Here is a 24,057-nt window from a genome sequence, read left to right as displayed (position 1 = left end):
TATACTTAATGGCAATAAAAAAAATTGTCCTCTCTTTTTTAAATCAACTGAAAGTTTTGTGAACAACTTGAATTCTAAATGAGTGATAAATAGTTTGAAAATTTTTTCTTCTTGTGAATTAATATTTTAATGTCAAAAATTAGAAAGTAAAGTGAAAAGAAATTGAAAAAAATTTCATGACCCTAATTCGGTTTGAAGTGTTTTTTTCTTTCTTTTTTGCTCTTATAGAAGTTTGAATTTTGTCAAGTTTGTTTAAAGTTGAAGATTTCAGAAAGAAAAGTAAAAAGAAAAGATAAATACCTTCAAGCCTTTGGCACGATTGATTGCTCGTAACGGCCTCAAAACTCGTAGCACCCTCAAGATTTTCACAAATGATATAGCCCCAGAGCTGCGAATAATAATTAAAAATAGAAATATTATAAAAAATACTTTTTTTTAACAAATTTTTTTAATACTAATTTGAAACATTATTTACATAATTATGAATATTACCTGTAAACTATGGAAATAAGAGATACACAGACGACAAGAAGATCAAGAAGATTGAAGGCCGATCTGCAAAAAGCGCCGTCGTGTATAAAAGCTCCATAAGATATCATTTTCAAGCAAATTTCAATTGTGAACACGGTGGTGAAGAAGTAATCAAAATAATTGAGAATCAGATTTCTCGGTGATGTTGATTTCAAAGGGTCCTCGGCAGCCAGCATTGCTGACGAAATCATAATGCAGACCAAAATCACATTACCAAAATAACTATGATTGCAAACCCAATGACAGAAGATTCGAAATCTGAAACGATTTTATAGCACATTTTTATTTTCACTTAATTATACATTATACGTAAAATATTATTTTTAAAAAATTTTAACAATAAATTTACTTACCTGCTTTTTTGAGAAAAAATAAAGAACGCACTACCGGGAGGAATTGGTTGAGTTTTCGTTGCCATGTTAAATTCTGACATTCGTCTTGGCCTCGCTGACACTTCTCCATCGATTCCATCTAGAAAAAATAGAATTTTATTTTTTCTTGGTCAACGCGATTTCTCAAGCGGAACTTTATTAAGTTTGAGCTGATCTTTCAGTCAGTCGATATCATTGGCTATATAGCAATATCCTTGAGTATTGCTGTGTTTCCGGAAACTAAACGAATTTCCTGTCTTTTTAAAAAGATTTATTGACATTTCCCTGAAAAGCTTGCCGATAGTTAGTTACACATATAGTATATATACAAAGAGAATATTTGATTAGTACTGGCTGTTTGTATTTTTTCGAGTATGATTCTTAATTAACATTACGGGACCGTGCAGGGTGCGGTCACCTACTCACGCTTCGGCTGCGATTCTTAATTAACGTCGAGATCGATTTAACCTGTGTAGTGTGAGAGATTCATTTTGTGTGTGCACATCCACGAAGAAATTTTGCTTCCAGCATATTATATTGCAAGGAAAACGGAATTTAAATATGGAACCATCAACAAATCATTTATAAAGTTCAACATTCGTCCTCATCACTTTCAGCTCATTTCGATAATAAATGTTTATTATCGATAAATTAAATAAATTATAATTATATTAATTAGTATTAGAAGAATTGCAATAAAATTATTATATTGAGCAATTTCAATTTATAACATGATTTTCTTTTACCATTAATAATGAATTTTCTAATTAAGTTAAAAAAAAAAAAATTAACATCAACTGAATGATAGAAATGAAAATTGTGACATGTATGTCAACAGAAGTTCAAATGATTCTCATAATAGTTTATTAATTATTAATTAATCAATAAAATCTGTCAATGAATGAATGAATGAATCTATTAATGAGTAATATTGAAATTTTTCCAATAATTATAGATTTCAATAATTGAAAATTAATGTATTCTAATTAAATAAGTGACATTAATAAAATTCTCAATTGATCAAATTATCTAGAAACTTCTACTTATTAAAGAAATAATAACTATAAATAAAAAATTAATAAATTAATTTTTTATGCTCGTTATAGAAATAAAAGATAAAAAAAAACAAAAATTCTTACCATGCATTTCGGTTTGATCATCTTCTTCATCTTCTACGTCAAGATCTTCCTCGTCAGAGTCAATGTTTAAACGAACTTTACCTCTGCTGTTCATGTCATCTCCTTTTTCAGAACTAGAATAAATACAATAATACTATTGATAACACATTTTTCAGTTAATAAAGAATTTAACATTATTTTAAATTGGAAATTTGTTTCATATAAATGTTATAATGAAAATTTAATTTCTTTGGTTAATTTCTGAATTTTTTAATTCTGTCCTTAGTTAACTTACTTTTCAGTATCTAAAGCTGCCTCATAATCGTCCATAGTTTCATTTGGATCTTGCTCAAGACTTGTTTCTCCACCATCATCTTCACCTTCGGTTATATCACCTCCATCATCACCTGGATCACCACTAATTTCATCGTGGCCTGGTGATGGACTACGGGATTTATGTTTCTCTGCCTTTTGGTAAAAGAAAACAATATTTTTAATTAATTAAAACTATTTTCAAAAAATTCTCAAATAATTTTCTAGAAATTCTTAATATATAATTTAATAAAAAAAATGTTAAAAAAAATTAATGTTTTTAAAAATTTGTGTATATATTTTTTTATTATCAATTGTTAAAGTTGTTAAAATTCCTCTTAGAATGCAATGTATCAAGCACACCATGACCCTATTATCGAACTCGACCAGTGAAAAGATTAAAGGGAATGTTCCATTATTAAAAGTCACGTAAATGACCTAATTTACTGACCACTTCTATTGTAAAAAATGTGTTTCTTCGTTTTTCATTTGATTCCCTGATGAATAAAGTGAAATATGTTTTTCTAACCCAATTTCTCAAATAAAATAATTGAAATAAAATTTTTTCATTTTTTTATAATTTTAAATGTAATTAATTAAAAAAAATATATCACAGGATCTATTGTTAAAAAGTTCTAAATATAAACAATTTTTCTCAACAATTTCCTTCTTTTACTATTCAATAAAATTGGAACATTTTTATTTTAAAAATATGTCAACACTTTCTACTTCTAAGGATAACAATTTAATTATGAACACATGTCAAAAAGTATGTTACCAGGAAATATAATAAAAGACGAAAGTGCGAATGAACAAAAGCCCAATGAATTTTTCTCTTTACATAAAATTACAAAAAAAATAGAAGATAAAAAACAATTTTTTGACTACTCAGGAGACGGATTTCTAGGTATAGATAATTGATTGATCTCCATGTACTAAAAAATTCAAGAGAAACTCACCTCCTCCTCAGCCTCTTTCTCTATTGCTGTTAAGGATTCAGCATCCGCAAGATTGTCCACTGCGATGGCCAAGAAAACGTTGAGAAGTATATCTGATTTTGTTAATCAAGGAAAACTACAAAAATATCTCTGAACAAATATAATTCTAAATTTAACAAAAATTAAATAAAATTTTATTATTTATTATTCTATAATATAATTATTCTATAATTTTGAAAAATAATTTAGTAAATCAATAATTACGGAATTTAATAGAAAATGAAAAAGCTGAAAATCGAATAGAGCGTGAAGAAAGATTAAGAAGAAGAGTTTTTAAAATTGAATGATGAGAAATTTCTAATTAATTCATAAGAGCTTCAAATGTCATTATATAGCGTCGCATTCAACAACACATTAAATTCGCACGAATCCTCTACACGTGTGACCTACCTAGTAGTTATATATCAATAAAAGTACAATGCTATTCAGCTTGAGTTACTTATCTCTCTTTCACTCTCTTGTAAATACGATAGTCGTCATTTGAATACAGGCAAACAGGGGAAAACATTTTTTATGAAAATGCAAAACTGGAACACTCATTATAGAATTATAATCTGTGATAAAAAAATACTAGCAATTAAATGCAGAATAAAACATTAACAATGTATTTTTTTTTCATTTTACTTAGAGTTTCATTTTGAATTTCAACATTTTATATAGACATTACTTTTAATTCAACAAATTTTAATTGTTCACAAAACTAATGTTAATTATTACTGTTCAAATATTTAAAATATTAGCTAAAGCAATTTTAATTTAGTTATAAAAATTTAATATAAAATAAAAAATTATTAAAATGCGCAAAATGAAAAGATTTAATTAAATTATTTCACTGAAAAATGGTCAATAGTAAATTTATAAAAAAAAAAAAAATTTTTTAAAAGGATACAATTACCGCAGATGAAGAGGATAATGAAGTACGCGCACGCAATTACACCTGAACTAGCAACTCCACCATAAGCTAAAATTCCCGTGTACATAACAGTATTCCAGTCTTCACCTGTTAAAATCTAAAACAAAATTTTTTACATATTTTTCACTATTAATTTTTTTGCCGAGAAACGACAAAAAAGAATCTATAATTTTTTTTAAAGAAATTATTAAAATGATACCTGAAACACTGTTAGGAGACTTTGCCAAAAGCAATCAAAATTTTGTCGAGGTTTGTCATCCATATCATTGAAATTAAATTTTCCTCCAAATACCTGTTACAAATATATTAACTTGGATTATTTTTGTTTCATTCGCATAAGTTTTTATTGAGAAAATGATTAATTTTTTTATTTTATTTTTTTAATTATTCGTATAGAAAATAATATTTTATATTATTTAAAATACTTTTTTAAAATAGATCTTTTTTTAGAGTGCAAAATTATTACCATGAGAGTATAACAAATTTGTTGTGAAATTTGTTATTTCTCTTTTACTAACACACACATATATATATATATATATATATATATATGTTTATAATAAACAAAAAGCGCCAATAAAAATATTCAGTTACGTACCTGCATCCCTAGTAAAGCGAAAATAACAATGAATAAGAAGAGAAGAAGCAATAGAGATGCAATCGATTGTATCGAATTTAACAAAGATGCTACTAAATTTGAAAGAGATCTCCAATATCTGAAACAGATTAGAAACAAAAAAATATTATATGGAAACTTAAAAAATTAAATTATTTTATTATAATGCAATTTCGAGACACAACTTCAACTTACTTTGTGACCTTGAACACCCTGAGTAACCGAACACATCGAAGTACCGAAACTCCAAGTGGTGGCATCACATGTGTTCTAGTCAGTATCATTTCGCTAATGGACCCGATAACCACAAAGCAATCGAATCGATTGAAAAGTGATACAAAATAACCCTAAACATAAAGATGTCAAATTTTAGATAAATTCCTTTATAAATTAAATTTATAAATATAAATATTTATAGTTTTTAATTATCACATACCTGAAAGCCTAAACTATAAATCTTTAACATCATTTCCATAGAAAAAAGGGCGATGAAGAATATGTTTGTAATTTCTGTAAAAATATTAAAAACATATGTAGTAAATTTTAAAAATTAAAAAAAGAATTCTTTTAGAAGAAGTTTTAATATTTTAATATAAAATAATTTTCACGGGTTCAAACCTTGAAATTCATCCAGCCAATCAGGTTGATGATAATGTTCAGTCGCTAAGACTCCGGTATTTAAAAATACTAAAATTATAATTAACCAGTAGAAAACTTGAGACTTCACAGCCTTCCTGCAGGCTCTTCTCATGCGCCTGTTCGCTCTGAAAATAATATATACCATAAACTACATTAAAAAGTACTTAAAATTATTTAACTTTCAAAAGTAAGTAACGTTTTAAAAGTTTTAATCGACACTGAAACTGAAATTTGTTTCAATTTATAAATACCTATAAAAGATATAAGATTTGTCTGACCTAAAAAGTTATTTTCCACTTGAGTTTTTCTATATACTTTTTAATGAATTCTCATTGAAAAATTGTTAACGAACTGGATAATATAAAAAGATAGTTTAAAATAGTATTTAAAGAGTTTGAGTAAAAAATAAAATAAATATACAAAGTTGAATTCGAAATAAACATTTAATTTCTCATTTTTAAATAAGCATTTCATTAAAATTTTTTTCCTTACTTTATTAAATATTTTATGATGAAATTAAAATCTAGTTTAATTTACAACACGTTGAAATGAAAAGAAACTTTTCAAGTCAAGTCTCTAGAAAATTGAGACAAACGCTGTCTGATCTTACGAAAATTTTTCTCCTTAATTATTTTCTCTTTACCTTTCCAAGTCTCGTTTCTTTCGTTTCCACAATGATTCTTGTTGAACACCATCCTCCTCGCCCTCGAGTTGATCTGTACTCTCCATTTCATTCTGCTGCTTTGCTAAATATTAATTAAACATATAATTAAATAAGTAATTGATTTTTCCATAAATACCTTTGAAGAAATCTAACAACACTTATTAAAAAAAAATTCCAAAGTTTCAATTTAGAATTTGAAAAATGTAAAAATTACAAAAGAACAAATTTGTAAATTCGAATTGTCAAGATATCAATGATCGAATTTCTTATTGAAACAGAAGTCTTTTTACCCATTGAGATACTAAGATTTCTTATGTGACAAGAAAATTTCATTCTTATTGAGTTGTTTTATTTTAAAGCATCACTTACATTTTCCATCCTGCATCTGTGGCTCATCGGCTTCTGGTTCGATATCCTCTGCCTGTGTTATCCAATCCAGATACCCCCGGAGATCGTCCTCTATCTGTTGTTTTTCCCTTAGCTTATGAAAATCACCTCGAGCTTTTGCCTTTTCTCTCTCCTTGGAAAACTCTCTGTTCATAAATCCGACAATGTATTTTCAATTAATAATAAAACAATTTATTACTCTTTAGTTACCCATATTTTCAATCTTCAAACTAACGAACCTTTTCAACCAAGAAAAAGCTCCAGAAATTAATATTATATTATTTTCATTCTAGAAAATAATAAAGCTTTTCCATTCACAACTTATATATTGAAATTATTAAAAATTGTCAAAAAAAATATCATTTTTCTCAATAAATACATAAAATTTTTCAATTATAATGAATTTTTATTTAATAAAAAATAAATTAAATACTTTTCTCCCTAAATAGAATAATAATAATAATAATAATAATAATTTTAATGTAAATATATATGCATTTTTTTCCAGATGAATAAGGTAATAATATCTCTTTTGTAATTATAATATTTATAGACAATAATTCTGACTACAGAAATCACATTCTTGTCTAACAAGGGAAATTTCATATAAGCAATGCAGTCTTCGTGTTTGTGGTTTGGTGGTAAGTAAAATCTTACAAACTACATACGTTTCAAAGTGTTATCAAAATTATCTTACAATGCTTTATCAATTCTTAAGCACCTCTAATATTAATATTTTAGATATAGATAGATAGATAAAAAGATTGAATTCATAGATAAACGTACTAGATATGTTCTTGTTATTTAATTATTCGCGAAATTCTTAATATTTTTAATAAACTAGCTATAAATTATTTCTCAATTTATTTAAACATTAAAACAAACTTACCCAGATAACACTCCGAGAATTAGATTCATGACAAAAAAAGCTCCAAGTATAACCATAGAAATAAAATAAATCCACTGCCATTCACTTCCCATTGCATCTTGAATCTAAGCAGAAAAAATAGAAATTTTCTTCAATTTTTTTGAACAATTTTAAATTTTAGATTTTTTAAAAAAGATAAAAAAACGAAAATTTTTTATTTTTCTATAAAGTAAGTGATAAAAATATTTAATTATTTAAATCTCAAAAATTAATTACTATTAAATTTAAATATATTGAAAATTCTTAACATTCAAATTTAGACTTGTTAATTGCTTTTTGTTTCCGAATTTACTAAAATTATTGGAATGTAATTGGATATAAATCTTACTGCGTAAAGCACGTCGGTCCATCCCTCGAGGGTGATACACTGAAAAACCGTCAACATAGCCAAACCAAAATTATCAAAGTTGGTGATTCCATGATTTGGACCCTCCCAAAATTTATCGCTGCAGTAATAATTATCACCAATATTTTCACACTGAAAACCTCCTTTTCCACATGGATGTGGTTCATCCATTTCTTCATCTGAAAGCAAAATTTAAAAAATTTATATTATTCAAAGTAATCGCTCTTATTTTTCGTTAAATAATTAATCAAATAAATAAAATAGTTATTTAATTACTATTAAAATTGAAAACATAAAAATGATTTTCTAATTAAGTCTTAAATAAAAAAATTTTTTTGTTAAATAAACAATATACACATTTAGTCATTACGAATTTAACTAAAAATATAACATTTTAAAAATTTAGTAAGATATAAAAGAACTTTAGTTGAACTTTCATTTCTCAATGGGCATAAAGTGGAGGTTTTAAACAAAAGCTTTAAATGATAAAAGGTTCTTTCAGTAAAAGATAAATAAATCATTTCATACATTCAAAGGAAAAATTTTCTTTATAAAAATTGAAGGAATACCACATGAGAATAAAATTAATATTTTTAAATTTTACATATTATTTTAATGGAAATTTTTTTGTAAAAGTTTAGAAATTAATTTTGCATTGAAGAATCTTTGATTTGATTTGCATGAATCACATTCAAATGTAGGACAAAAAAGTTCTGTACACTTGCACGATACATTTAACTGTTCCTCATACTTTATACGTCTATTGTCAATACCTATTATTACCTCAATACAATTTTACGATCCTTATTGCTTTACATAAAATTCACAACATGCTGTAGTTATCACATTTTGCATGCGAAATCGTTTTCTATAATGTCAGTTACAAATTTTTCTTTTTCATTTCTTTGCTCACACTGTACAAAAATATTTCCTTAATTTTACAATTAACAAATAATAATTAGTAATAATTTTTTCTATAATTATTTGTTTAAAAAATATGTTTATGTTTATTTTACTAAAGTTATATGAAGAATTGTTAAAAGTTGAAATAAATTAAATAAAAAAGTGTAATTATAAAAGTATAATAGTTAATTAAATAAAAGAAAAACTACACTGTCAATCAACTGTCGAAAAAGTTTCTTATGATTATTTACCAAAAGTTTGTGATAAACTATTTTATTTGTATTATAACATAATTACCAGTTCCATTTATTCTACAAGTCTTGTGCATTTCTCCTGAGAAAAGTTCCAATCCTATAATTGCATAAATAATTATGACAAAAAGAACCAAAAGGGCAATATGCAGTAGAGGTACCATGGCCCTCAGAATAGAATTCAAGACGACCTGAAGACCTGAAAAAATAATTCGAAATAGGTATTATTAATAATAATTTCAATAAATAACAATTGTAAATAAAATACATAAAAGAATTGTTCAACACTGTAAATTTTAATTTGTTAAGGAATTTCCGCCATTGGTAAATATTCTCAATATTTAATTTTAACATGGTAAATATTTGAAAATCAATTTAAGAAAGCATATATTAGAAAAGGCTATTTCTAAATTCTCAAGAATTTTCAATTTTATTATTAACGCGCATACACTATACATGTGCAAATGCCGAGTGTAGGAAATGTTCAAGACAAAGAATCACGTTAGCTATTTCCTTTGAATCACCACTCTTGTTTTGTTGCAAAGCTTTCGTTGTTGAAATGATAGACATAAACTTGAGAATAAGTATGTAGGCTTGAAGTATTTTCGATCAGTTTGCAGTTCGAATAGTAAAACGTTTGATAGAGGTATTTTTACCGCTCAATAAAACAACTACAATCATTAACTATAGAGAGATTTGCTTAACAATTTATTTTAGAGACACATTTTTTTCAAGCCATAAAATTAGGAAGAATTTAAGCTTTTGTGTCAACATTGTTTTCATGTACATGTTATTTATAAAATATTTTATAAGATTATCTAATTGCGAATCTAAAATAAATTTTCAAAAATTAAAAATAAAGATTTTAATATGATGAGTTTTTAAAAAAAAATCTCAAATTTTGATTTTCAGCATTTTTCAATACAAATTTGGTAAATATTAACTAGTTATTCATTTCGGTATATAAATAGCATTGATGGCAATATTTTTTTATTGATAAAAAATCTTTATAGGAAGAATATGATAGCTTTAATAACAGATTCTTGGAAAATTCAAAGCTGGTAAAGCCAACTTGATGGAATCGCTTACATTTTACTGAATAAAGTAGGTACAGGATCAAAAGCTATTTGAACTGGATGGAGTACTTACTAGGAACACCTGACACTAGCCTCAGAGGCCGAAGCACTCGAAAAGCCCTCAGCGCCTTGACATCGAAGCCCTCTTTCAAAAATACAGTTAAGATCGTGCTGATGTTGCTGCAAACAAACAATATATTAAGGTCATATTAAAAAATTAGTTGGACAATATTTAACAACAAAAATAAACTATAGATATAAATATAATATTTAAATTTTACCAGAAAGTTTGTAGCAACAAATTATTATTACTTTTTTATTTTCAGACAAACAATTTTTAAGAAAGATTTGTAAAATAAAAGAAATAAAATTTAGAGGTAAAAAAGATTCGTCGAACTAAATTGAAAAATAAAAGAGAAATTACTCTCGGATCAAGAAATTTTATAAATTAGTTTCAATTAGCTGAGAGTATAACGGATTACATAAACGTTTAATATAAAGTTTATAAAGGAAATATTGAAAAGAAAGTTAAGGAGTGGCAAGAGATAGACAGGAGAGAATAATCAAGGTTACATAATTGACGCTAATGGATGGCAACTTTTCTATATAAAATTGCGTCTCATTAAGCGTACAAAATATAAACTTGCTCCTGTAATCGATCAAACTGCAAGATGGTCATTTAACATTTCAACAACCCCCTAAGGAACCCCTGACCACAAAATGTAGGTCGACAATTTCATTTGTAACAAGACCAAAGAAGAAATAGTTCGCATTAAACATCTTACAAAAACTGCCTTAATTTTTTATAAAAACATATTTTTTCCATTTCTTGATTTTAAAAAAAAATTAAGACGAAACACTGATGAATATTTCGATAGGTTGAAATTTCACCTGTTCCCCTCCTTTATATCTATTAAAAATAAATTTATTCCTAATAATGATTGAATTTAAAAACTATTTTCAATAATAACTAAATTGCAAAGTAAACATATTTTTCAACAAACTTTCCAATTAAAGTATCATGTTATCATCACGAAATGCTAAAAACAAAACAAACTTAATTTAAAAAACGTATATATGAGATATAAAAAGTATACTGATTCTCTTCTCTATTTAAAGGAGAGAAATAGGGTATGAAAACGTAGGTCGACAGATCCCAATAGAATAAAAATACGAATTAAATGGAAAAAAGAAACACAAGACTTTAAATGAAAAAGAGAAAAAAGAGAAGGTATACGAAAAGAATGATAGAGAAAGAGAAAACTCCCCAGCTTCTCTCCATATAGCGCAGGCAAAAGAAATAAAGAGAAAAGACTAAGTTAAAGGTAAAAATTGCGACTGCGCATTCGGAGTCATTTTGCTTTAGCTCTTAAGGGTGAAAAATATTCTCATGACATTTCTCCTCGTTTATAATATATATGTATAGTACCTAGTAAAATATGTTACATTTTTACTATGTAGACAATTTTACCAACCTTGTCAATCTTCACCATAATATTCTATCAAATTTACTCATTTTCCTCTCCCAAGGCCTGTATAAGTTAAGTGCGTGGGATAAAACTTTTATTAAAAAAAAAAGAAAAAAAATAACTTAACATCTCTCTAAAATAAAAGATAAATAAATTTTTAAAGTGAAAAAAGGTTTTGTTAAAAGTTTTTGAAATAGAGATATTGTAATTAAAAGTTTTGCGAGCAAAAAGTATAATACAAACAAAATATACATTGAAGAAATAATACGTTTTATTATTATTGTTTCTAGTTAAACAAATTTTTGAATGATATAATTTTTACTGAATTTCAACTAATAATTAAGTTAAAAAATAGTTATTATTATGGAATAAATTGTTGGTACAGCCTGATTAATACCGCTAATTCATCCATCTTTATTTTGATCGGGTAATTTTAATACAATGTTTTAATTAAGATAAAACGTCCTTGTTAAAGAGAATTCTACAGAATAAATCAAGAAGCGCTTCAATGTTCAAATTCTGATTGGAAAGCTATTTGCATATTTCGAATCTATTTGTACAAGTGCTATATATTTATTAGGGTACAATTTCCTGAAATACAAAGGTACTTGTGTCTGAAATCCGCGTCTATTATGTATGTACGTCAAGTAATAGAAATATATCTTCAAAGGAAACTAGAAACAGTCTCTAATAAAATTTACTTGGCGAATTTCTGGACACAATTATAAAAACATACATTTCTTTGAGGAAAACAATTTTTTAACAAATTTTTCTTTTATAATTATTTTTTCAGATATATTTTCAATTATTACAAAGTATTCCAAAAACTAATTTTATTATGACTTTTCTATGATTACATTACGTTATGAAAAATGTATTAGTTAACGAAATAATTAATTTGTTCGTAATGAGTCCTACACTCGGGTTATTTACTCTGAGCTTTAACTTTTTGAGTTTAAAAGAGAAAGAATTAAATCAAACTTTTCAAGTAAAACTTACCCGATAACAACTATCGTAAAGTCCAGCAAATTCCATCCGTTGCGCAGATAAGCGCCTGGATGAGCTACGAATCCGTAAGCTATAATTTTCATCATGCATTCGACTGTGAAAATTACTAGAAAAACATACTCGATTTTTTCCTGAAACATACATAAATCAGATATGATATTATATTAAATTTTTAAACTCTCAGGAACAATACAAGAGGTAAACAATAATTTAGTTTTCGTTTTATTATCAAACTATTTATTAATTACTCTTTTTTGGAGTAAGATGAAAAATTTATTGGAATTGTCTAATCAGCTCACATTATATGGAAGTAATTCTCGAGACATTGAAAGTGTTTCTCACAGAAATTACCTTGTATTTCATTAAACACCAGTGAATCGTATCACATTAAATGATCAGGTGGCAATTTATGGAAAACGTTTTGACTTCAATCGAGTATTGTTAAATAGATTATTAATAACATTGTTTCATAATGTACTAGACAGAATCAGTCAACTGTTTTCGTTCAGTTCTAGGAGTTTGATGAGATCAATATAATTTATGTCAATTTCGATATCAGCAAATTTTTCCGATCAATCAATTTTTCGGGAGAGGTAACAATATTTTTCATCTCCTACATTAATAATAATCATCATTCAGAGAGAAAATGTAAAAACCCCCCAAGGGTCACACATCGAATAAGTAAATATAATAAAAAATTAATCAATAAAAAATGTATAATAATTTGAAAAATATTTATAAGAAAGATTATTATAGAAACTATTATATTAGAACGAAACGAATTTCACTTGATGTATATTTCTTCGTCAGTGAGGTGAATTTGTGAAAAGGCCAAGAAAAACATAAGGGTGAATGTAAAAATAGACGAGGGATTGTAGAATAGAATAAAATGAAGAGAAGTAAAAAACCGGAAGTCTCTAAGTAACCTTTAACCACCTCAGCATTCCATTTCAATACATTTGTGTGGTTTGATATCTGCAATATAAATAAAAAAAACTATATTTTCTTTTATTGCACATTATTAACAGTATTAACAACCGAATATTTTATGCAGTAGAGGAGAACCACTCTGAAACCTTAATGAAAGAAGATTATTATCGAAATTAATAAATCTACAAATTTTAAATGAGCTGAAAGTTCTGTTTTATCAAAGTTAATTAAATTTAATGTTTGAATTTGACTCGACTCTTTAAACTTTGTTCATTATCTATATTACCGCTAGATTCATTTTAATAATTTGTTCGAGAATAATATTTTTAAAAACTTTTATAACTAAAAAAATAATTATGTAACTTTAGAAACAATTTTTTTTGATGGGCTCAAAAAACAAAAATCTCGTAAACAATATAATATATTTTCTTTTGTGAAAAGAGAGTTTGCAACAAAGTTAGCCTACGACTGTCCGAATTCAACAGTTGGTATATCTATTCTAGTCAAAAAATTTGTGACATTAGCGCAACTTTATTTTCCGTATTTTTCTATTCATGTGACGAAAATGATAGAAAACAATACAGAAAGTTGCACTAGTAGTTAACATACAGTTGAACCAGTTAAACACTCGAGTTGCCATATTGGATTTTTGAAATTGAATTATTGGTTTTCTATCAAGATGAGAAACTCCATACTAAATACAATACGCAGTTTATATCAATGGCAATATAGAAACAACTTATGAATTGTATGTTGAAACCAAGCCTTTTTTATATATATTTGTTGGCTTGTTCAGCAACGTGAGACGAATATAGTGCACTAGCTCTCATATGAGAACTGACGTGAACAAAAGTTATATCTATAACATGTTCATCTATATAGTTGAACATGTAGCATGTGTTGTAGATTGTGGCACTCGATCACAGTAGGGTGCAACTTACTCAAGGGAAGATTGAACAATTATTGAACTTTCGGCTAGAACAAGTCGAACCACCTACTCCTTCTGGCTTTGAAATCAATATTGCTTCATGCCTTGATGAACGGAAATTGTGGATCTAGACTCCCTTAATGGTGTACTTTTATATGATACTCGAGATGATAGGAACAAAAAAAAAGACGAATATAAATGACTGCCGCGCACTGTCTTTCATTTCCTTTTGTGAAAAGCACACAAGTTCTATATATATGTATTCCCTTTGGAACTATAATACTTATTTCTCGCTAGAATGCGAGTTACTTTGCTGCTTGCTATTCATGAGCTAGCATATGAAGCTTTTAGATCATTAATTTTATGTAGTTTTAAGGCAAAGTCTCTGTAAATTCACGATGTGTTGATATTGTCGCACTATATTTGCAGGACATATACACTTAATTTTATATTAAGTCACTTTAAATGGATCGATTAATCAATTCAATTTAACATGCGTTTTATTGTTTAACAATGGTTCATTATTTCATCAACTCGAGTATAACTGCATTTAGATGGATTTATAATTAACAACTCTGTATTAATTAATCATTGATTATAACGGAGGTTCAAAATATTCATTACTAATCAAGAATTACTTTTTGAAAAAAAAAATGATTGAGAAAAGTTTGAAATCATAACAAATTGGTTATATATAGTATGCAAATTCACACTGAGTATATTTATTGAAATACAAGCATGCTGATTTCAATGTAAAATGCAGTCTTCTGATTCTGAACTTAATTTTCCATTTCTATATATATAGATCTATATCTCGTATCCAGAACTTTAATGAAATAGAAAATGTTCATTTTCCTTGATCTTAATGCAAAGCACAGTCCTGGAAATTCCTAGGCATTCTAGATAGTTTGCATAGAAAATATAACTGGGGACAGGACAGTTCACAAAGCAATCAAGCAACGTAAATGAGAAACCAAGAAAATTACTCGTTCAGGAAGATGCTCAGAAATTATACTCTCACTTTAATTCAATTTCACGCCTGAAGAGTTCACACTTCCTTGCGGATTGACAAAAATAAATCATCCAATCAACAAATATATGAATAAGATCATACAAAAGTATTATATGTATATGTATATATTATGTATATATGTATATATTATATGTAATTATTCTTTCTGTATACAATCGCTCAAGATATTTCAACGATTTCGTAATATTTCAAAAACAACTCAATTCAAAAAAGGGTCTTTCAAGTATTATGTAAGCATTTTCCAGAAGGTAATTTTTACAAAGGGTTTAATTAAATCTTACATAATAGTTTTTCTTGTAATTTCAAATGGCTTAATATTTATTTGACCTAAATTCATTTAAATATTATTATATAATGAGAAGAAAAGTAAAAACTTACCAAATAGAAATTGGTCGCATTGGAATCGCCATAAGGATATGGAGTGTAAACAGCTAGAGCCACACAATTCGCAAAAATCGTCATCAGAATAAGCCATTCGAACGGTCTAAATAATAAAACTGTATTAAGGAAGATATTGAATTAAAGAATGAAAGTATATAGAGCTCGAGAGTGCCGCAAGTAGATATCTGTGGTTTTGGTCAGCCAGAGAGCCAGTATAACAACCCGCGCAATACAATGAAAGTGTAAATATCAAGGATCGTAAAAATATCATTTCTCATAAACGAGGAACAAAAAAAAATTATAGTGCTCGTCAGAATAAAAATAAAAATCCACAATAAAGCAATCATAAAAGTTCTTTCAATGAAAAAAATTAAAACAGGAAGTTGAAAATAAAATCCATTACAAAATGAATTAGAATAAAAATAAATTAAATTACATATAATGAAATTTTTACTTTCATTCTTCCGTCAAAAAATAAAAAAATTTATTGTCAACTCATTGATGAGGAAAAAAAATTTTAGTACAATTTTTTCTCTTTTAGTTTAGGGTAAAAAGAATGACAAAATGAACATTAAAAAATATTCAAGTTCACCCCATTTGCGGATGAATCGTGTTAGATTACTTCAAAGGGAATCCTATCTGGTTGAGAGGAAAAAGGTTGAAAATTGAACGTTGGCGCAATTGGCGATTTAAACTTTTCTCACATAAATACATTTCGTGGGATGATGATTCACTATATTGGATTGACGAGCAGTTTCAAACCCCTCGCAGTGCGTTATTTCGAAAGGAAAAGTCGAACTAAAAATTGATGAGATGTGATTTTGACGTTAACCAAAAATATGCATGAAAGTTGATGCGCACAAAATGAGATTAAAGTATGCGAATGAAATTCTGATTGAAAAAGGATACTTCCACTCGACGACGTCAATGCACATTTTTCGAAGGGGGTTTTTTAAAGTGAGAAAGAAGAGGGCCCTGACGGGCCTGTCGGAGGCTGCTTTGCCACCACGACGAGCCGGACGTTTCGGAGCCGAAGCTTTGACTGCGGCCTGACCAGCCACACTCGCGGCTCCGGCTCCGGGTCCCGTTTGTGAAACATTGGCTCCCGATTGTGCAACTTGTTGTGATTGCTGAAGTGGAGAGGTGGCAGTGGAGGGGGTCGCGGCCGTGGGCTGGGCCCCTCCTTGTAAAGGGCCCAACGCTGAGCCGCCATCCCCCGTGCTCATCGGTCGCTAGTGTCGAACTCCGTTCTTCTAGATCGCTTGCGGCTCCTCGACGATTGACGCCGATTTTCGGCCAATGATCGACGTGGAGTCAAAAAGACTTCCTTCCCGCAATTGATCCGCATGCTACGGCCCGGTTATCCTCTTGGGATTCCTCTGCGAGCTGAAAAACAAAAAATAGACAATTCAAAATTACTATTTAATTATTTTCTCAATTCTCTTAAAGTATAGCAAAGGCAAGTTTTTTTTTTTTTTTTTTTTTTAAATATTTATAGATCTCGTGAAGGGAATTAGCTAAAAATATTTCAATTGGTGCGACTCGTGTAAAAAAAGTAATGAAAGGATTTGTCGAGCTTTAACTAACGAATACAATTCTGGCGACTCTGTGACGATGACTTTATTACTTAGCTATAAATTGGTATTAGTGTTGGTTATAAAAATACGAAAAGAGGTATATTCACACAAGAAGTGAGTCACTAGTGGATGGCAAAGTAATTACCGCTTTGAGTTGTTAGAGAGAGAGAAAATCTAATATGTATCACCCACTTTGTTATTGCAATTACAATAAATTAGTTTCGCGAACCGTCTCTAACTATTTTCCGAAAACTAATCACGCGTACAAAGTTATAAATGAGTCGTTTTAAATGTTGCCAACTTTAAATTGTTAAACTTTTTTTTTACAATCTATTCGCACTATAACCATTTGGAACAATATTTTCAAAATAATTTATGCTAATAATTCTCAAATATAATATGTACAGAATTCTTGATCTGAAATCTCGAAAATTCAATCTTCAAGTGATATATGTAATATACAATAAGAAGAGCATTTTTTAATCAGAAAAATGTAATTATTAACTCGATAGTTAGCTTGCAGTGTGAAGTCAAGATGAGCAGCTCATCGAGAACCATTTTATTGATTATTCTCTCAGGCAATATTATACATTTTTGAAGAAATACTTAGAGTATATATATATATATATATATATATATATATATATATATATATAAATGAGGGGTGAGTGTGAAAAGGCCGAGGATATAGAAGTTTGATCGAGTCGAAATAAAATATTGACCTTATTTTTATTTCAGTAGGTATATAAAACTTCCTACCTAAAAAATTATTTATAAATAAATAATACCATTTATTATCATAAATTTATACCATTTTGTAATTTGACAAATGTATATAAAATATTTTTTTCTGTCAATATTTGCAATTTTTATCTTTTTTAATGAAAAATTGCTTCGAAAGCACAAATTTAATTCAATTCTATTTGTATGAATAAAAGTCCACTGAAAGCAATAGTTGTATACGTATACTGAAAATGCATATAGCTATACCATAAATCCTGATCTGTATCAATTTATAGTTCTCTTATCCATATCCTCAGAACCCTAGGAAGCAAATGTGCCTTTTCCCACGTATATCAATAAAAATATATATTAGTAAAAATTACGAGAATGTGATAAAAAAAACATTTATTTATTATTGGCCTAATGAATATTTTCATTATTATTACTATTATTGTCATAATCAGATTTGTTATATTAATATTTATTGTTTAGAAAATGTAATATTTCATTTTTGTCTCTTTTTATTTTTACACTCGATTTTTGAATCCTACATTTTTTTCCAAGTCGTACAAATGAATATTTCCCTCATATGACAACAAATCGATTGTATTATTATTTTTATGAAAATAAGTATTGTACGAACGCAATAAAAGGGAAGACTATTGTCTCCCCTTGTGCAATCTGTGCTCTTTTTCATTTTATTTAAAAATAAACATCAATAAATTTTTAATACGTTTAGTTCTTTTTTTTATATATAAAATAAAAGTGAAAAAAATTTCTTAATTTATCTGAAAATTGATCGACAGAATTTCATTGAAACAAATATAAATATAAACAAACAAACTTTTTTTCTTTTTTGACAATCTATTGTCTTGATAATAGACTAAACAATGCAAGTGTCAACCTATGTACTGAAGATTGTTTTTGGATCGAGTCAAACGAAAGTAGTTGCCTCTCGTCGTTCCGTTCGGGCGACCTGGGACTTCATAGTGGAGGTCTGCTATATTTAGTGAACCTAAATTCTAGTAAAACTCTCTCTCTCTCTCTCATCTCTCATAAGAAAAAAGAATAAACCTTCGTTTTAAAAAAAAGGTTTATAAAAGTTTTCCTAAAAAATAAAGAATATTAAACTTATATTCTCAAGGAAAGAGAAAGTAATGTTAAATTATTATTATTATTATTAATATTCCATGAAATTGTAATACAACATTATGTTTATTTGCAGCCATATAAAATCATTATTTTTATGTTGGGAAATGTGAAAAAAAGGAACCGACATATATAATATTTCTTACACAAAAAATAATAATATTGGATCATTTCCAAAATCATGCGTTTGATGGAAAATTTTTACATCTTTTAAATTTTTGTCTGTGACTCATATTGGTCTGTAAATATATATAATGTTTGTGAGTCTCTGTTTCGAAAATAAAAACCTAAAGAATTTTAGAGATTTACATTTCAGTAACAAACGAATTGCATTTTAATTTTAAGGAATGTATGAAATATTTAAAAAATATATATTATTTAAATAAAAGTAAAAACTAATTTATCAAACCGACGAGAGAGAAGAATATTTCCGAATCAATGAAATTATACAGTATGAGAGAGCTCGAATAGAAAACTAGATTCGGAATGAGATATAAAATGAAGGAAGTCATTTGTGAATCAACTTTCCACAAGTTCGGAACTTGACTTGAAATACGTCACTAACTCTCCGGTCATTACACCTGCAGGCAGATTTCAATTTAAATACCTTTCCATTCTCATTTCCACACAATTTTTAAATTATTTTTGAATAAAATGATGCTTATAATAATTGCTTATGAAGCAATAAGGTCAGAGACTCTCGAAAAGGAAATATAAGGTCATGAAATATGTACAATAAGCCCTCGAATAGAAGTACCCTGAAAGGTAAGAAATAAGTGATGAGTTTAATACTCTAATGTACCAATATATCTGACTTCAATATGATACAAGTAGAGGCTAAATTTTCCAGTGCTCAGAAGACAAGGACACAATATTACAAATAAACTTCCTTAACGTTGCCCTTGGAAAATTTTAAAAAAAGTCGATCATATCTGTGTTTATGAGTAAAAATTAATTATATAAAAACAATAAGACTATTATTTTATAGAATAAAAAATTATTTTACTATTATTTTTCTAATCTTTGTGGTGTGAAATTGTCTTTATTATTCGTGTATACATTAAGATAGTGAAAATGAGTCGAAAAGATTTGAAAAATGCTCGAAAAGCAACGAAAGTTAGAAAGACACTTTCTTGTAAATATATTTCCGTCTCATAAATAGTTTTGCAAGCATCAGGAAAGATAATGGTTGTCCCCAAACCAGTGACCTACTTTGGAATAGTCGGATTCCCGAGAAATGAAAAGCACGACACGTTCCTGTGGAGGCAAACGACTAGAAAGAAAAAATCGAATGAACATTGTTGAAGGAACAAATAGAAAGAGAACAATGGGCTCACTGCTCGTCTCAAATGCCAATTTCAAATGAACTGAGTTTTTTTTCAAAAGAGGGTAAACGCCATATTTTTCAAAGGAGTTTCACACGATTTTCTTCTCCCGCCGCAATGACTATATTTATAAAGGCAATTTCAACTTGAAAAACATACACAGAAAATAGAGATTTTACGAGAAGAAAACAGTAAAATATTTTTCGTTTTTAACTATTTTATATATCACGTTGCGATTGCATCAAAATGACATTTTTTTCTAATGCAAAATCAAAGAAGATTGATATTTGTGTTATTATTACAAATATAATTTGCCATCAATTTTAAAATCATTCAAAGTTCAAGAAATATAAATCCGTCACTTTTTAAAGCATTTTCTTATGTAGTTTCTGTTGAAACAAGAGCCCATAATTCTGCTATAAAACGGATTGCATTATTTTTTTTTTATCAACAAGTCCACGTTAGCATCTTTGAATTTTGAATCATTTTAAAAGAACTTGATCTAGATCGTACTTTTTTCTACACATATACATATTATAAATGACAATAAAATTTTACGGTGAAAGAGTACATTCACTAGAATTATTTGTCCATTTAAATGTATAGTAATAAATGTAGTGAACCAGAAGAAAACGAGATAAACAAATGTTGTCGAGGAAAATAAATGATTCACACTTTCAGGACCATTGTTATATATGTATATACTCTTTTTTTTATCGGGTATTTTTCATTCAGTCTCTACACCAGGGTGTTAGTGCATAGTTGGTATAATGGTCTTGCCAGATTCACTTGACACAGAAATTCATGAGATAACAATTCACTGCATCTATTCACTTTTAGTGTATATATTTGCTTTCGAATGATTTGACTTAAGATCAAAGTGATATAGCGAATTCCAATGAGTAACGATAACGATTTAAATACACACTCACAGACCATTCAAATAATTTGAAACAAAAAGTAGATTCTATTTTTAAGCGTTATAAAACGTTCAAAATATGTGCATTTTGTTTTGAAAATATTGAAATGGGAGTTCAGTAATGAAAATATCGCATATTTGTCAGACGCTTCTACGTGATTAAACATAATGACAAATATCATCAATTCACATCGCGCTCTGTTGTTATATTTTCACAATGAAAATGAAAGATATCAAAAGTGACGAAAATTCTCTGAAAGAAAATTAAAATATATGTGGAAAAAGGACATTCAATTACTCTGCTTTAAGAGAAAAACTATGTACCTACGGTATAAAGAAGAAAAAAGGAGTTTTTCAGTCATAAATAATTGAATCTCCTGTCGTTTTTTTTAAAAAAGGGTAAAAATTGATATAAAAAAAAAAGCTTTTGTGAATTTTAAATCTAATTACAGTGTCGGCGTTTTTTCTGTGAAAACATTTTGAGAAAAAAATACTTAATCGAGGTATAAAAATCGTTTGTCTACAAATTTTATATCAAATTTTTCAATTAAGGCATATTATTGTTTGCAATTGTATCGGTTTAGTAAAAACATTCTTTAGGTATTTCTTCGAGCGAATTTTTATAAAGGGCAACAAAATTATTTTATTTGAATGCTTATTCTTAGAAATTTTCTTAATTGGCAAACATACGGATTTCTTCCTAAAGAAACTTTTTTTGTTATCGTAGCTTTTGAAAGCGAACTATATATATATATATATATATATATATATATATATATATATATATATACAATACGCGATTTCATGCTCTACTATTACAGCATCAATCAGAAAATATACTTTGTTTTGTTTACTAGTATATCTTTCAGCTTGAAAAAATAATTCACTAATAAAAGCAACATACATAATGGAAATCATTATAAAATATCGATTTGAAATTAAAAAATAATGAAGGTAGAATACAAGCAACTATTTAAATAGAAAGTATATATATATATATATGTGTGATAAGAGTGAAACCCTCTTCATTTATTTTACGTGTCACACGATGAGCAAACCACCAACTAATCGTTTTCTCTCTTTTTCCTATGTGGATCTAAAGATAAGCTGCCGATAATAATGTGTATAGCGTGGATATATGTTAGCGTAAGGGTTCAAAAAATCAATATTATATGACACTCTATTCGGTGCAATGATTTCCTTAGTTTCACTGGAAAATGATAAGTGAACTAAATCTTACAGTGACCTATTTTTAAGAAATGCGAGAGACGATCGATTTACTTTAAGAAAACCAAGGCTAAGTAGTGGAAAATACCGATTGATATAAACTATATACACTATATATAATTTCCATTTGTCATGTCTCTAAAAGTGACAGCAAAGTTATAAATATATATATCCATTGTAGTTTTTACTTTGACAAAATAATTTCCAACTGTCATTCTATAATACCTTGTAAATGACAATGCTTGGAAAATGTTGAAAATAGAAAAAAAAACTTTTTATCAGTCATTTTCTTATATTGAACAATGCAGTACATTTTTTTTACCAATAAGTAGATTAAAAAATTTTTCGTATCACCTTTAAATTTTATTTCTGAATATAAAATCAGCCTTGTTGTATTTAGTAATATCTAAAAATTATAAAAGTATTTTTCTTCACTGTTCTATTCTATTTTATGAATATTTATATATATAGAAATAAAGAAAAATCGTTAATTCAGAAACCCCATTTATATAGATCTTGATATTTATAATAAGAAGATTTTTATCATTATTCCTTTTTAATAATGGTTAACAAATTTCCGTCTATTTTAACATAAAGTTTTTTGAAAATATTATGTCATGCCTGACACTAATTAGAATTTTAACTCAAAAACATTTAGACTTTTAAAACATGATATCTCCAAGTAAATAAAGAAAAATATTTTTTCATTCTTTTTTAAAAAATATGAAAAAAAGCAATGCACCGAATTCTAAGAAAATGTATTTAATATACGTTAAAAATAATAAAAGCGAATTAATTAACAACCACAATATTAGTTATTTTGTCAAATTTAAAAAAGATGAATTTTGCAAATTACAAAACATGGCTTCAAAATACAATTAATTGCCATTAAAATTTTGAATACAATTTATAATTGGACAATATCTTTCGATCCTCATATAATTACTATCCTTGTTCCTCTTTATAAATGCCAATATCGCGTGTTTACATCATCTTTCCCAAGTAAAAGTGTACCCCTCGTATAGTACCTATCATGCCTAGATGCTCTTAAAGCAGAACTATGCACTGTCTGAAGTCAATGCGTGTTACGGAATGTGCGTGTAAATGTGCAAGCATACATTGTCGTCTGGTATCTTTCATTACAAAACTAAAAAGACTTTACATTGGCAAAATGCCATAAGACATTCGACTGAACCAACGCGACCCGCTATTTTCCGTCGTTAACTACTACTATAAACTGTCGCTGCTTTCTCAAATCTACAAATTTTAGTAGGACACGAAAAGTAGGTCGTTCACTAATTCATTTGTTTTCATAAATATATATAGTCATCAGAA

General features: G+C 27.6%; 1 protein-coding gene across 6 annotated transcripts in view; it reads right to left on the bottom strand.

The window, feature by feature from the left end:
• LOC127280959 (muscle calcium channel subunit alpha-1) overlaps positions 1-24,057 on the bottom strand; it is a 50,618-nt gene that overhangs the window by 20,801 nt on the left and 5,760 nt on the right. For all 6 annotated transcript variants that reach the window (XM_051304394.1, XM_051304402.1, XM_051304423.1 and 3 more), the window contains 21 exons: positions 16,712-17,188; positions 15,800-15,905; positions 12,522-12,661; positions 10,127-10,233; positions 9,024-9,176; positions 7,806-8,002; positions 7,439-7,542; positions 6,532-6,695; positions 6,142-6,244; positions 5,478-5,623; positions 5,296-5,369; positions 5,055-5,206; positions 4,842-4,959; positions 4,443-4,535; positions 4,220-4,340; positions 3,292-3,383; positions 2,316-2,488; positions 2,042-2,154; positions 885-1,002; positions 493-789; positions 301-388 (listed from right to left, as the gene is read on the bottom strand). In XM_051304394.1, coding sequence (XP_051160351.1) covers positions 301-388; positions 493-789; positions 885-1,002; positions 2,042-2,154; positions 2,316-2,488; positions 3,292-3,383; positions 4,220-4,340; positions 4,443-4,535; positions 4,842-4,959; positions 5,055-5,206; positions 5,296-5,369; positions 5,478-5,623; positions 6,142-6,244; positions 6,532-6,695; positions 7,439-7,542; positions 7,806-8,002; positions 9,024-9,176; positions 10,127-10,233; positions 12,522-12,661; positions 15,800-15,905; positions 16,712-17,028 — 2,976 coding nt within the window. In that variant the 5' untranslated portion in view covers positions 17,029-17,188. The remainder of the gene's footprint in view (positions 1-300; positions 389-492; positions 790-884; positions 1,003-2,041; positions 2,155-2,315; positions 2,489-3,291; positions 3,384-4,219; positions 4,341-4,442; positions 4,536-4,841; positions 4,960-5,054; positions 5,207-5,295; positions 5,370-5,477; positions 5,624-6,141; positions 6,245-6,531; positions 6,696-7,438; positions 7,543-7,805; positions 8,003-9,023; positions 9,177-10,126; positions 10,234-12,521; positions 12,662-15,799; positions 15,906-16,711; positions 17,189-24,057) is intronic.

Source organism: Leptopilina boulardi, unplaced genomic scaffold (genome assembly GCF_019393585.1).
Source record: "Leptopilina boulardi isolate dan_hultmark-lab unplaced genomic scaffold, ZJU_Lbou_2.1 LbouV2_112, whole genome shotgun sequence".
Taxonomy (NCBI): domain Eukaryota; kingdom Metazoa; phylum Arthropoda; class Insecta; order Hymenoptera; family Figitidae; genus Leptopilina; species Leptopilina boulardi.
Note: the sequence above shows the minus strand (reverse complement) of the source record. Positions and strands in the feature narration are given on the sequence as shown.